Source organism: Myxocyprinus asiaticus, chromosome 37, assembly GCF_019703515.2.
Source record: "Myxocyprinus asiaticus isolate MX2 ecotype Aquarium Trade chromosome 37, UBuf_Myxa_2, whole genome shotgun sequence".
Lineage (NCBI taxonomy): Eukaryota > Metazoa > Chordata > Actinopteri > Cypriniformes > Catostomidae > Myxocyprinus > Myxocyprinus asiaticus.
This window is the reverse complement of record NC_059380.1, coordinates 40,723,082-40,738,779: the sequence shown is the minus strand read 5'-3', so window position 1 is coordinate 40,738,779 and position 15,698 is coordinate 40,723,082. Positions and strand designations below refer to the sequence as shown.

At 40.3% G+C, this 15,698-nt stretch overlaps 1 protein-coding gene across 1 annotated transcript; it reads left to right on the top strand.

Annotated features, from left to right (window-relative positions):
* Positions 1 to 10,064: 10,064 nt before the first annotated feature.
* Positions 10,065 to 15,172, top strand: LOC127427998 (GTPase IMAP family member 8-like). The gene is made up of 9 exons (XM_051676029.1): positions 10,065 to 10,209; positions 10,713 to 10,862; positions 11,323 to 11,409; positions 11,565 to 11,660; positions 12,259 to 12,939; positions 13,041 to 13,844; positions 13,920 to 13,979; positions 14,083 to 14,199; positions 14,314 to 15,172. Exons 2-9 carry the CDS (start codon positions 10,778 to 10,780, stop codon positions 14,484 to 14,486), a joined length of 2,103 nt encoding a protein of 700 aa, XP_051531989.1. The 5' UTR covers positions 10,065 to 10,209; positions 10,713 to 10,777; the 3' UTR covers positions 14,487 to 15,172.
* The last annotated feature ends 526 nt before the right edge of the window (positions 15,173 to 15,698 follow it).

Below are 15,698 nucleotides of genomic sequence, written 5' to 3'. Positions count from 1 at the left end.
TACCTCAGTACAGGGCCTCATTAGCACACTTACTGAGCCGGCAGCGAGTTTCTCTGCAAACTCAATCGCCACAGAGCTAAGGAGGAAAGTCATCCAGGGATCACAGTCTGTGAACACTACTGGGAGTCAAGAGTGCATGTCTTCCCCTCAAGGGAGGGGAAAGGCGCTATGTGCAAGTGGTACACCCGGCCAGTTGTCCCGGAACTTGCCTGCCACTGCTCGGGACGAGACCGGCTCAACCCGGAGATTGTAGAACCTCGCAAAGGTGTTGGGTGTTGCCCAGCCCACTGCTCTGCAGATGTCTGCCAAAGAGGCGCCACTGGCCAGGGCCCAGGAGGCCGCCACACTCTTGATAGAGTGGGCTCGTAACCCCGCAGGGTGTGGCACGTCCTGAGCCTGATATGCCATCGTGATGGCGTCAATGACCCAGTGGGTGATCCTCTGTTTTAAGACAGTGCTTCTTTTCCGCTGTCCACCAAAGCAGACAAAGAGCTGCTCGGAGTTTCTAAAGCTCTGCATTTGATCCAAATAGATGTGCAAAGCTCACACTGGACACAGCAATGCGAAGGCTGGGTCTGCCTCCTCCTGGGGCAGCACTTGCAGGTTCACCACCTGATCCCTAAAAGGGGTCGTGGGAACCTTGGGCACATAGCCCAGTCAGGGGCTCAGGATCACGTGAGAGTAACCCAGACCGAACTCCAGGCACGATTTGCTGACAGAGAACGCTTGCAGGTCCCCTACCCTCTTGATGGAAGTGAGCGCAGTCAGGGGGGCAGTCTTCAAAGAGAGTGCCTTAAGCTCAGCTGACTCCAAGGGCTCAAAGGGAGCTCCTCATAGACCCTAAAGGACTACAGAGAGGTCCCACGGGGGAACGAGGTGCGGTCTAGAGGGGTTCAACCTCCTAGAGCCTCTCAGGAACCTGACGATCAAGTCGTGCTTCCCCAAGTACTTACCATCGACCGCATCATGGTGAGCCGAAATAGCGGCTACATACACCTTCAAGGTGGAGGGGGACAGCCGCCCCTCCAACCTCTCCTGCAGGAAGGAAAGCACCGATCCGACTGCACATCTCTGGGGGTCTACACGTCGGGAAGAACACCACTTAGCGAACAGATGCCACTTCAAGGCATATAGGCGCCTCGTAGAAGGAGCCCTAGCCTGAGTGATCGTGTCTACCACCGCGGGCAGTAGGCCACTTAAGTCCTCTGTGTCTCGTCCAAGGGCCAGATGTGGAGATTCCAGAGGTCTGGTCGCGGGTGCCAGATGGTGCCCCGTCCCTGAGAAAGAAGGTCCTTCCTCAGGGTAATTCACCGGGGGTGGGGGGGCTGTCGCGAGGAGTGCGAGATCCGAGAACCATGTCTGGGTGGGCCAGTAGGGTGCTACTAGGATGACTTGCTCCCTGTCCTCCCTGACCATGCACAGGGTCTGTGCAAGTAGGCTCACTGGGGGAAACGCACACTTGCATAGTCCATGGGGCCAGCTGTGTGCCAACGTGTCTATACCGAGAGGTGCCTCAGTCAGGGCGTAACAAAGCGGGCAGTGGGAGGATTCCCGGGAAGCAAACAGGTCTACCTGTGCTCGACCGAATCGACTCCAAATCAGCTGGACCACCTGAGGGTGGAGTCTCTGCTCTCCGGGTAACCTGACATGACAGCGCGTCCGCTGTAGTGTTGAGGTCGCCCGGGATGTGAGTGACTCGTAGTGACTTGAGGCGCTGCTGACTCCAGAGGAGGAGACGGCGGGCGAGTTGTGACATGCAATGGGAGCGTAGACTGCCTTGGCGGTTGATGTAAGCTACCATCGCTGTGTTGTCCATCCGGACCAACACGTGCTTGCCCTGGATCAACGACCGAAACCTCCGCAAGGCGAGCAATACTACCAACAACTCTAGGCAGTTGATGTGCCAATGCAGCCACGGGCCAGTCCAAGAGCCGGCGGCTGTGTGCCCGTTGCATATGGCTCCCCAGCCCATCTTGGAGGCGTCTGTTGTAACCACGATGCGCCCGGAGACCTGCTCTAGGGGAATCCCTGCCCATAGAAATGCCAGGTTGGTCCAAGGGCTGAAGAGGCGGCGACAGACCGGCGATGGTCACGCGATGTGTCCCGAGGCGCCATACCCTCCTCAGGACTAGAGTCTGAAGCCAGTGCTGAAGCGGTCTCATATGCATCAACCCGAGCGGTGTGGCCACCGCTGAGGATGCCATATGCCCCAGGAGCCTCTGAAAGTGTTTCAAGGGGAGGACCTTGTACTGGTATGCCTGGCCCTCAAAGGCAAACCGCAGGAAGGGTCTGTGTCAAGGTAGGACCTAGACGTGGAAGTATGCATCCTTCAGGTCTACCGCCATGAACCAATCTAGATGTCGGATGCTTGCTAGAATGCATTTTTGCGTCAGCATTTTGAATGGGAGTCTGTGCAAAGCCCAGTTCAGCACTCGCAGGTCCAGGATTGGTCACAACCCACCGCCTTTCTTCAGTATGATGAAGGGCTGTAAACCCCTTTCTTCATCTCGGCTGGAGGGACAGGTTCTATTGCGCCCTTGCACAGAAGGGTAGCGATCTCCGCACGCAAGGTAGCGGCATTCTCGCCCTTCACCGAGGTGAACCTGGGCGGGCGCCTGGCGAACTGAAATGCGTAGCTGAGTCGGACGGTCCGGGTCAGCCATCGCAACGGGTTGAAAGCGTGAGCCATGTGCCCAAACTCCGGGCGAGGGGGACCAAGGGAATGATCACATCGGCCGTACCGGCGGGTGGGGCCTCACGGCAGGGCGTGGCCGTGCTGAGTCCAGGGACATCGAAGCACTTACCTGGCTCCTGCTGCCCACCATAAGATTGGTCGAGGAGGGGGGAGGAGGAATCTCGTCCCCGTGGTCCACTGGAACCAATCCCGTGTGGGTGTGTTTGTGCCACAGCTGGGCGCACAGGGGCGGGGGGATGAGCCACCGGTCTCATGCGAGAGCCCGATCGGGGCAAGCGAGCGTGCTGGGGAATGGGAGGTCCGTGGGGGGATACCTGGCAGAGGTGGTCCCATTGATGTCCCCAAATTGCCCCCAGTGCTAACCGACGCGGCCTCAAATCCGTAGGTAGAAGGACCGGTGCGGGGAGCCGCAACGTTGCCATGGTCATGTTCTCGCAATGAGGACATGACTCATCCACGAACTATGTCTCCGTATGGGCAGTGCCCAGACACGTAAGACAGCGATCGTGGCTGTCGGAAGCGGAGAGATAACAACCACAACCAGGAATAACACACAAACGGAAAGGCATCTTTAAAAAGATGCGTCTTTAAAAAGACGTTCCGTGTGTGCCGCTCTTTCAGAAAGAAAAAATACTCTTTTAGAATATACTCTTTTAAATGTTCTGCCGAAGAACCCAGGGGCGTTCTCTGCAAACCACAGATGCAGAGGGGGAGAAGCCGCTGAAATGCGCTGTAAGATCCAGCAGAGAGAGGTGAATGAACTCAGCGGATGAATTCAGCTCAATGAATAGAACCGCTCGGCTCTGAAGAGAAAATCTGAATGAGTGGTTGCATACCAGCTCCTTTTATACCCGTATGTCCAGGGGAGTGGCATGCAAATTCCACTCGCCAATTCTCATTGGCCTTTTTTTCAGAAAAGCAGAAGTGTTTGGGGCTCCCAAGAGTGACCCCTAGTGTCACTACATCGACACAACATCGAGTGAGTGACAGATAGGGAACTTAATTTCCTAAATTAATGTGACTTATTGTAACAGTTGTATGTGGAGAGGAAGAGAGGAGACGCAAGAGTAACTTTCAAACTTTTAATGGAAGACGCTGGAGTGGAACAAATATCATACAAGGAATCAATCAAGGAAATAACACTAGGAAATCTACAATGTAACAATGTCACAATTCATAACCAACTAAGTCACAATTCAAGAACTGACAATAAGGGGGAAAAACCAGAGGATATTTATATACACAAGAGCTAACAATGGAATGGAGAACACCTGAGAATGATAGGGAACAGATGGCAGTGATGAGGGCAGTGCATTCTGGGAAATGTAGTCCGGGGGAAACATAAGACAGAGGACGAAAACCAATTCAAAATAAGAGTCCTTAGAAATATGAAGGAGACACACTGTGACACTTATCAAGTTTTAAGTCAGTACCACATTTTTATTTATTTAGATAAACATTTAGAGAAATTGTGAGTACACCTGGCTCAAAATATTTTTGTCAGTAATACCCTGGGGTTTAATCTCAGAACCTCTTCTAAATATTATCAACTCCTTGCTATCCTGAGGGCATGTCCCAAGAATCTTTAAGCTGGCAGTTATTAAACCCCTCATTAAGAAACAACAGTTTGACCCTGGAGAGTTGGCTGATTACAGACCGATCTCAAATCTCTCATTTATGTTGAAAATACTAGAAAAGGTAGTGTCCTCCCAACTATGTTCATTTCTATAGAGAAATAGTATATATGAACAATTTCAGTCAGGATTTTGGACCCATCATAATACAGAGACTGTACTTAGAGTTACAAATGACTTGCTCTTATCATCTGATAGTGGCTGCATTTCTCTTCTAGTGCTATAAGATCTCAGTGCTGCCTTCGACATGATAGATCATGACATTCTCTTGAATAGGCTCGAGAATTATGTTGGCATTTGTGGACAGGGATTAGCTTGGTTTAGGTCCTATTTAGCTGACTGCTAACACTTTGTGTAAACAAGGAATTTTTAAATCAAACAAAAGTTAAGTATGGAGTGCCACAGAGATCAGTTTTAGGGCCTCTGCTTTTTTCCATATATATGCTTCCCCTGCGAGACTTTATCAGGTATCATGGAATTAGTTTTCACTGTTATGCCGAAGATACCCAACTTTATATTTCTTTGAAACCCAACAAAATTTCACAATTCTACAAGTTATTAGAGTGTATCAATAACTATGTTTCCATCCAAGGATTTTTTGCGAAAAAGTTTTATTGCATCAAAATAAAACTGATGGAAAGGCAAATTAGACCCACTGCCCACTGGGTTAAAATTACACATACCCTGGGTTATTTCATTTGACCCAACCTAGTGAGTGAAATGAACTGTATACTGGGTGAAAATTACACATACAATGTTTTTTTTTTTTTTCCTGATTCATTGCCTTGCTACTTTTATATTTAATAATAATAATGGTATATTATATATTAATTATTGTTGTGTACTTTATAATAATTTCCCATAATCATACAAAACACACACTATACAAAAAGTGGCCCACTGTAAATGTGTATTTAATGATTTCAATTTTTTTTTTTTTTTTTTTGCCAAAATGAATCATGCATGAATACAATACCCCCTCCCCACGTAGATAAAAACACCAGTTTATAGAACAGCTTCTTAAATAATAATAATTAAAAAAAACATCACATCAACAGTGCATTATAGCACAACACATAACTATATTAAAAAATAACTTTTAAATAACCTTTTAAAATAACCTCTTTAAACACATTACAAAAAAATTTTACACACACCCTAAATGCGGGCTGAACAAACTGTTGTCCTCAAAAACTTAACAGATGAGGACTCATGTCCATCAATATGGTACACGCCATGCTGCAGAAACTCTCAGGTGGGAAGGCACTGCTTGGTGTAATGAATGTCAAAGACAAAAAAAAAAAAAAGTCTTGAAACACAGGTCCACATGACAGAGTTTACCACAATCATTAGCCTGTGTTAATCATGACGACAGTATACATCCTTGAAAGCTAATTTATTGTACTGATTATGGAATGATCTTAACGGCATAGCACAGATCTGATGCTGCAAACATGACACTTCCAGGAGTGCCAACACCAATCTCATAACATGCACATCGACAAGTGCACGGAGAACAAATGAATGGTCACTCTTTGCGATTAATTTAATCACGGTAGCCATCCGTTTATTTATTAAAGTTGCTTTTACACACCATTCAAAATAATAGATGGTAGTCACGGAATTAGCCCACAATACAAAAAACATATCATTTCTGTACACAAAGATGTTTTAAATGAAAAATAAATACACAATACTAGGAGAAAAACATCAGTGTGCTTTTCTGGAACACTAACAGCCCAGTTCTATAAAATTATTGTTTAGTTTACTTTTGAAAAATGCTGGCAAAATTCCCTGTATTAAATTAAATAAATTACCAAACGAAAAACGCATTAAATTAAAAATATAAATTACCAAACGAAAAAAGCATTAAAGAAAAAAAAAAACGATTTTTATTTTTCCTTTTCTTTTTAGACCTATATAGGCCTTTTCTTTACACAAACTTAAATTAGCTTTACCCTGTTCTGTAGACGAATAAAGTCGGCTGAATGACATTATCAGAATATTCTGCACTTTTTTCAAGACTATAAACTATCAGAACTATTTGTCCAATGCGGAGTTCACTTTCAGAAAACGAGCTTTTGGACATTTTAAAACTTTTAAATATTTTAAATCTAACCCTCTTTACCTCGGATCACATTTGCTGAGCTTCTTCAGAAAATGTAAATTGCATTATGACACTAATATTTATTTGAGATGACAATCAAGTTCAGTTGGTTGTTAAAAGTTGCTAGAGAAATATGCGGGATAATGCAGTTGTGATGGCGATGCTTTCGATTAGATGATTGTTCAAAATAGCTTATTGAATATCAGGAATGTATCATAAACCTTGCCCACTGAGCAAAGATACGTCCAAAAGACGTCTTTTGGACGTCTTTGCTGCACGTTAAAAAGACGTCCCCTGATGAGACAGAATGAAAGTTTTTATGACGTCTTTTTATGACGTCCTTTGAATGTCCAATGTTGACGTCCACAAGACCTCTTTACAAGGTTAAAAATTAGTTCAGATGGGGTCACTGTGGACGTCTTTTCAACGTCTTATAATGTCAGCTGCAGACTCATTTTAGATGTAATTTATACTGCTTCTGGACCAAATAAATACTCTTACGCTGCATTCAATTAAAACTCACTTTAATTCAAATTTTCATTTGTAGTTGCAAAGCAACTGTACAGACTCTTTCCAAAAATTAGGAAAACAAAAGTGAAACTGCAGTGGACAACAATTAAACCAATAACTTTAAACAAAAACAACAAATAACTCATAAGACTGTCACAATTTTAAAGGGTTTTTTTATTTTTTTTAAAGTTCATTGAGTGTTACAGTCCTATCAGAAGGGCAACTGTTCCCTTTTGATTGCATTTCCTCCTCTTCTGATTGCATTTATTTGTGAAGTTAAAATGACAGTAAGCTGGCTAATTTCAATGAATTCTCAATATTCTCCACATTTTACCAAAACTTCAGAGGAAAAAAAATTAGGGACATCTGGGAGGCGAATTAGCAAAAAAAAAAACAAAACAAAAAAAACAAAACAAACAAACACATATTTCTGTGTAGAAACGGCTTAAGGGCAGATTTCTTTTGCGATAAACCAAAACTTATGCGACGGCATTTTTTAGGCATGACGTCATCACGCACACCATTTTTATCGATAAAAGGCCATTTGAATGGAAACAGGCAGAAGACGGCAAATTTAGCTAAAATTTGTTTTACGCATTTTCACTTTGTCGATGAATAAAATAGCGCGAAAAGTGGATGGAAACTAGGCTAAATCAAATACTGGATGGTCAGAAATTTCCTTCTACTCAATTCCGACAAAACAGAGGTACTAATTATTGGACCAAAAACCTCTAAAAACAAGCCGCTAAAATATAATTTGACTCTCGATGAATGTACTGTTACATCGTCTTCAACAGCGAAGAACTTTGGTGTTATATTTGATACCAATCTGTCCTTTGAAAATCAAATTACCAATGTTTGAAGAACAGCATTCTTCCACCTAAGAAATATTGCTAAATTACAACACATGCTCTCTGTTGCTGATGCCGAAAAACGAATTCATGGGTTCATGACCTTAAGACTAGATTATTGTAATGCATTACTGGGAGGATGTCCAGCAAGATCAATAAATAAACTTCAATTGGTTCAAAATGCAGCAGCCAGAGTGCTGACTAAAACCAAGAAATATGATCATATTAGCCCCATTTTATCATCGTTACACTGGCAAGCTGTTAAATTTTGTATTAATTACTTAAACTTTGAATGGTCTAACTCCACAGTACTTAAGCGACCTTCTATCATGCTATAATCCATCACATTCACTATGATCACAAAATTACAGGCTGTTAATAATAGTTAGTATACCAAAATCCACAAAAGGAAGGAAATCCTTTTCCTGTTTGGCTCCTAAATTATTGAATAGTCTTCATAGCAGTGTCCGGGACTCAAACACACTCTCTCAGTTTAAGTCTAGACTAAAGACTCATCTCTTCAGCCAGGCATACACCTAATTTATCCCTCAATCCGTAGTTATGCTGCATTAGTCGGGTCTGCCGGAACCAGAAACACTTCTCATATTCTATAACTCTGCTTTAAAGTGAATGGCATCTACACTAATATTATTCTATTTACTATTCTATGTACATCCAGAGGTTACCAGAGCCTCACAGATCCAGCTTCAGTCCTACCTGATGTCTGACTCCCATTGCTACGTGCTGCTTTGTGATGATGACTGTTTGCAGCCTGTGCCAGCTAGACATCACTTCAGTCGACAACAATGGACTCCGTAGAGGATGAACTGATGCCAACTTCAAGACATGGGATACTTCACTGGCCACTACTTTAGCCTTGGACTCAGGATGGACTACACTCTCTTAAAATGGAATATATAGACAATAAATTAATTGCCAACTAAAGACTTCATCAGCCAGTTAACAAAGAACACTGCATCTATGTGCACTTCAGTAAGTTAAAGATTGATGTCAAAGACTTTTACTCATTAGTCTTACAGTTCATACAAAATAATTTGTTTAAACATACACCCCTAACATTTACTTAGTTTACTCATTTAAACCATGACTTGTACTACACATTAATAACTATTATTGGCATTATATTCATGATGGTTAGCCAGAAGGGAACAGGCCCCCAAAGTGAGCCTTGTTTCTCCCAAGGTTATTTTTTCTCCATTAACCAACATCTTATGTTGTTTTGTTTTTTTGTTACTTGCCAAAGTCACCTTTGGCTTGCTCACTGGGGGGTCTAAATATAATTATTATTGACTAATTTAGGCACAATCACGTTTTTATTAAACCGCACAAAGATGACATTGCAGCTTTTTTTCTGTTACAGCATAATTTCCTGTAAAGCTGTTTTGAAACGATGTCTGTTTTGAAAAGCGCTATACAAATAAAACTTGATTTGACTTGACTTTATGACATTAAGTCAGTGGTTTTAAACTGAGGGTTCCAGAGCATGAAGATGAATGAAAATTACTATTCATAATACAATAATAGCAGCATAATAAAATACAAATAAATACAATACAAATGTATTATGACAATTATTATATGGAACATCCTGTATTTTGGCTGAAATTATGACATCCCGTACCGTATTCCTTGTCTTTGTGGCAAAATGCTCAAGAGGGTCAGACTGAATTGTGTCTTTTTCCCACTCATATTCCAGTGTGTCTCTCTCCACTGTAGCCCTGCGGTCTCTGCGTAACCCGTACATTACTGTCCAGAGAGAGTGTGCGGTTTAAAAGCCACTGCTTAACAAGCAAAAACAAAATACAGCGACTCTGACCCCTGAACAAAGTGATCATATGGTTTCAGAATTTCTTGAAAACAATATTTTCACTGTGTCCAAAGCACTAGTAAGCAAACCCATTTTATCACTGCGTAAACAAGTATGTCGTTAATACAGTAATAAATATCTTTTCCTTTAGCTGTTTCTTTAACATAAATGACACTTTGTTACCCACTGAGCATTACTATTATACCAAGGAAAATTAAATATATTTGTATTCTACATGAGTAACAGTTATACAGTATTGATTTCTTCTTGTTTGAGTCTCCCGAAATGTACTTCCAAAAATGTCAGTAGTGTAAACAACCTTTTGGTTGTCAGATTTTTGATGGTTTTTGAACTCAAGTTATGTTTCCTTCTAATCACTTTCATCTCAGCAACAGGACTAACCTGATATTCTGGTTTTAATGAGTGTCTAAAACCAGCATTGAAAAGTCTTTCACTTCAGTTTAGTTGTATATACTGTTGTCCATCATGTAGATTTGTACTGGTTTTATTTTTCTGCCAAGACTTAAAGTGTTTGTTTGGATAAGAACGTAGAAGCCAGGACTGGACGAGAAAAATGGATCAAGGTAAAGTTCACAGACAACTTGTAAAGATGTCGTATGACAATTTTTATTTTATTTATGTTCAATGATTGTTACACATGCTATAAATGCACTGTCTGCTGTAAAATAAATACATATGAAATAGTTTGACCCTTAATCTGGTTTATCTTATAGATATAAAATGTGTAATATTTAAAGAGTTAGTCACTTACATTCAAAACATTATTCCAGGAAATGTTCTTTCCTTTTGGGTAACAAACTTTGTTGTTTTTCTATCACTCAGAAAACATGAGCAACATATTCATGGTTTAAAATACTTTCATAATGACACTGATATATATAAGAAACCAGAGCCGGCCCAAGGCATACGCGAACTAAGCGGCTGCTTAGGGCCACCAGGGGCCCCCCAAGAGCACATGAAATCACAGCTTGATTTAAATAATAATAATTTTTTTGTGATCTATTATGTCAATGGACAATGGTAATTATACAAAAACACAATATTAAACACAATATTATGTTAACAGGCTGCAGGATGCCAGCACAGTCAGACAGTTGATTGAAGAGGCAGCAGCATTGCAGCAAAACAGCAATGTCACAAAAAAGGACATATCCCTCTGGTGCAGAGAAAAGGAAAAAGAAGAAAACTGAGAAAGAGAAAAAACAGCAAGATAAAGGTGTCAAGTAGCTAGGCTATGTTGTGAGCTAACGTTAGCTGGCTAGTTAGTTATCATAGCCTTGGTAGCATATCTTCTTGTTTTAGGAATGTTCATGTTTGATTAAACATCCGTAAATAGCCCTGACATCTTAATATATTATAATACAACATATACTTAGCTAGTTTTAGATTAAAGTTTTTGTCTTCTGTGTAAAAATTACTTGTTCCTGGGTGTATATTTTTGTAATAAAAATAAGCTTCTGTTCCATAAACTTGGTACTGATAACAGCTTAACATTATTTACATAAGCCTACCGTTTTGGGGTCTTTGCTATTATATTCCAGTATCATTATGCCTCAATTATCTAGTTATAGATTAAGAGTTGTTGTTTTAGGTGTAAAGATGGCTTGCTGCTGTGTATAATAATGTTGTTAAACATTCTGTTCCATCAACTATGTACTCTTATGAAACTTCCCTAGGAGCACTGTTGAAATATTTTGGAGGTGGGGCACAACCAACGCCACCTGTCCCAAATGCCAGTGCTACAGCTGATGATGATACAGCAGGTGAGTTTTCAACAATCCCAGATCAATATATTTATATGGATAAACCATGCCTTTTGTGAGATCATTTTTTTGTTTTTGACAGACAGCTCCATTACCTTCTAATATGACATCTAACATGGCTAGCTTTTATTATTATTATTTTCATCTTTCATCAGGTCCATCCTCTGCAGGCGAGGAGCACTTACCAGCACCTGCATCCACTGATCCTATCGTTCCTTCCATGTCTGTTTCAACCTCAGCGGATGTGGCAGGTAAGTTAATAGCACAGCATCTTTGTATTTGCTCAGTTTACTGTAGAATATCCTGAGATTAATATTTCTATTTATAATTATTAATGTAATACTGTTTAAGTTATTTTATTTGTAGTTGATTGTTCTGCACTTTTGCACATTGCTAATTTTTTTTTTAACCAAAAGCAATTAAAGTGGTTAACTTGTTTACAGTAAATGCATTGTCTGCTGGTTTATTTTGCTACTTTTCAGTACACCACATTAAGTATGCCACTTAGTACTGTAAGGCTTTGAATATTAAAGTGCAAATGAACACCTGACTACTCTTGTGGGTTTGCTACTGTTAAAATTAAACCGTAGAAGGGTAAAAACACGCCAGGCAGACATTGGTATGATGTAAGCAACACAGCTACAACTAATAAAATTGATAATGGGTGTGTTCGATTTATAGTGTGCGAATAATCAAGCATTGACAATAGTCAATCGTATTGGTAGCACCGAGGGGCCCCCAAATCAAATTCTGCTTAGGCCCCCATAAAGGCTTGGGCTGGCCCTGTAAGAAACTCATGGCCTGTTTTCCCTTCCCATTACATTTTTTTTTTTTTTTTTTTTTTTACAGAGCTAAGAGTGGTTGTTCTGGGTTTCAAGTCCTTTGAAAAAGCCACAGTGATAAACAGTATTTTAGGAGATCGAGTGGAGTCTGACAAATACTTCGTGAAGTCTGTGAGGAGAGACGGTGAAGTGAATGGTAGAAAGATCACTCTGATTAACACACCCTGTTGGTGGAAGATATTTGGCTTGAGTGACTCACCAGAAGTTGTCAAACAGGAACTGGTGTGCAGTGTCTTCAAGTGTCCACCAGGACCTCATGTTTTTCTGCTGGTTATTGATCTCAGTTTGCCTTTTACTCGAGAACACAGAATCAGCATTGAGGAACATCTTAATCTCTTTGGAGAGAGAATCTGGTCACACATCATAGTGCTCTTTACACGAACAGTTTCACTGAACGACAAATCCATTGAGCAACACATACAGAGTCAAGGAGAAGATCTGCAACAGATCATACAGAGATGTGGAGGCAGATTCCTTGTTTTTTGTAATGAAAATAAAAACAAAGGAGCTCAAGTTAAAGAACTGCTTGTCAAGATTGATGGTGTTGTGGCAGCAAACGATGGCAAACACTTTGAAACTGGTGATGAAAAACTTCTTGAGGTGCAGAAAAAGAGAGAAGACATCCAAGAGAGAGCAAAAGCTAGACGATTAAAGGTTCAAAAGGAAACAGAACTGCTGACAGAAAACGGTAAGTAAATTCTGTGCACATTGTAGATAGGAATAACTTGGCATGAGCAGTTATTAGTAATATATCTTTATAAATCCTGACACTCTTATTTTCTCTTGAAGGAGATGTGTTATCACTCCAGTCACTGAGAGTTGTACTGGTGGGTTGGATCCTTTCTGGAAAAAGTTTAGCAGGAAACACCATCTTGAACCAGGACATATTTAAAGCAGAAAAAACAAAAAAGTATGTACAAGGTTCTGGTGAAGTGAATGGAAGGAAGATAACAGTGACAGACACGCCAGGCTGGTGGAAGTATGTTTCAACTCAATTCAATCCAGAGTTTGTGAGGACCTCAATTCTAGAGAGTATTTCAGAAAGTGGGAAATCTCCACATGCTGTACTCTTACTGATTCCTGCAGATGCTTCATTTCAGCAAGAACAAAAGAGAATCATTGAAGAAAATATGACTACTCTCGGAGAGGACGTCTGGAGACACACCATAGTTTTGTTCACTTGGGCTGACAGATATCCAGACATCTCAATCGAGGAGCACATTGAGAGTGAAGGTGATGCCCTCCAGTGGCTGATTGAGAAATGTGGGAACAGATATCACGTCTTTGACAACACGGACATAAAGAATCGAGATCAAGTCACAGAGCTGCTCCAGAAGATTGATCAGATGGTGGCAGGAAACTGTTTGTTTCGTCTCGACACTAAGTGTGATGCAGAAATGAATCTTCATAAGACTGACACACAACAAGATCTGGATTTAGAGGAGGAAATAAGTCTGGATCCACAGCATGTGCTGAAAATACTAAGTGATGAGCTGAACAACAGGTTAAAGGCAATAACAAATATGGCAAAAGAAATACAAAAAGACTTCACAGAACATAATGACTCTTCAAGTTTGTCAAAACCTCCAAATTGTAAGTCGGTCATATTAAAATGAGTCGAGTTCTCCATCTTATTTCAATTCCAATAATATTGTGTTTTATTTACAGTTAAAGAAGAATCAAATAAACCTTCTGAAACACCGATCAGCAAACACCAACAGCAGATCCGTAAGTATAGTGTTCAAGTAGAGTGCTTAAACATTCAGATTTATCTGATTGTATATCATCAGTTTGTGCATCTACTGCGCTCAGTGCTATTTCACTCTTTCAGAACAACAGCCTGTTGATGAAAAACTCACAGATCAGATTAAGAGGGAAGGAAGGAGATGGGAAACAATTATAATGGAAGGACTCTTGAATATTTTGCAGAATTCTAAAGCATCACGTGGTGAGTTATTGAGCTGACACTGAAGTTATGGGATTTTCATTACTTAAATTATACAGGTATCATTTATCTTTGCCAAAGTCACACTCACCTATTTTGAATTCATAACATCTACAGATGAAAATGTGATTCAAATACCAGGGGTTGATGTGTGGAAGTGGCTTCAAAGATGTGAGCAATACAGCACTTCTGGATATGAAACAATGTCCAATCTCAGTGATCCAGCAGAAGATCCACAGAATACAGACATATCAGAGGATACAGTGAATCTTCAACAAAATCAACATTAAATCACATTATCAACAGTTCAGTCAGACAGTGATCAATACCTGTAAAAAGTTATATATTGAGAACACTTTATTTTCTCCTTGAATAAATTGTACATGTGTCATTTATTGACAATTCAAATGATTTTATTTCATATTCATAATGCTGGATTTTATTATTAAAATGTTAGATTAATTAGTTAAATTTAAGAAATGTGTTCTTGAAGGAAATGTATCCTCTAACTTTGTTAGGCCTACTATACTTCATATATTTAATAATAATTTACAGTATTAATCAATATCTCACAATAACTCAATATGTTAAGAAATGTAACTGCAGTGTCTCTTTAAGGGTTACAAATTATAATCATTTAATTATCAAAATAAAATTATCAACAGTGCACAAAATCTATGGGGGGGGGGGGGTAATAATAGTGTTCAAAACAGTGTTACTATGAATGCAAACTTTAATACAGTGAAAAAGACACTATTAGCATAACAAATATATATAAATAAATACAAATGTCCAACATTCTTTTGAATGTCCATGTACTAAAATAAAATATTTGATGCCATGAGTGTACCTTCATTTACTATTACTATTATTTTGAATGGCCATGGAAAATGAAGCAATGTGATAATTTTACCTGGTCGCAAAAAGTAGTCCATTAATTTACCTGATGAACTTTCACCTTTTGCTGACTCTTTATGCTTCGCAGAGCTAATGTGTGCTTCTAAATCACTTGCACCTGTAACGAGTGGCTGCTGGCAATGACGAAGACGATGGAGTGAAGAACCCAAGTGTAATTTTATTTACAAAAGTGAAATCCAAAAAAACCTAAACAAGTGACATAAACCTGACTTGACATAAACCTGACTTGACATGGAACCAACATTACCAAACATAATACCTGACAACAGACAACGGAAAACATGAGGCTTAAATACTAGACATGGGAGAACACATGACAGAAATGACCAATGAACAGCCAGAACTGATAACAAGATAATGAGACAATAAACCAATGAAAACAAGACATGTGAACATGGAGGGAAAACATGAAATCACATGACAAGGGAACCACATGAAATGAAAAAGGAACTAGAAATAAACTTTTCAAAATAAAAGACATGAAAAACATGAATTAACAAAATACACATGACAGCACCTTTATTAGCAACGGCACATAAGTGCCAGCTTTACATGTCATACATTCTGCTTCCCACGGATCTCGA

Bases quoted from the DNA above. Each gene is read 5' to 3' on its own strand.
- LOC127427998 (XM_051676029.1), top strand. From the start codon at position 10,778: ATGTCACAAAAAAGGACATATCCCTCTGGTGCAGAGAAAAGGAAAAAG. The intron at 13,845-13,919 runs GTAAGTCGGTCA...TTTTATTTACAG, and splicing joins TTTGTCAAAACCTCCAAATT to TTAAAGAAGAATCAAATAAA. The intron at 13,980-14,082 runs GTAAGTATAGTG...TCACTCTTTCAG, and splicing joins CAAACACCAACAGCAGATCC to AACAACAGCCTGTTGATGAA.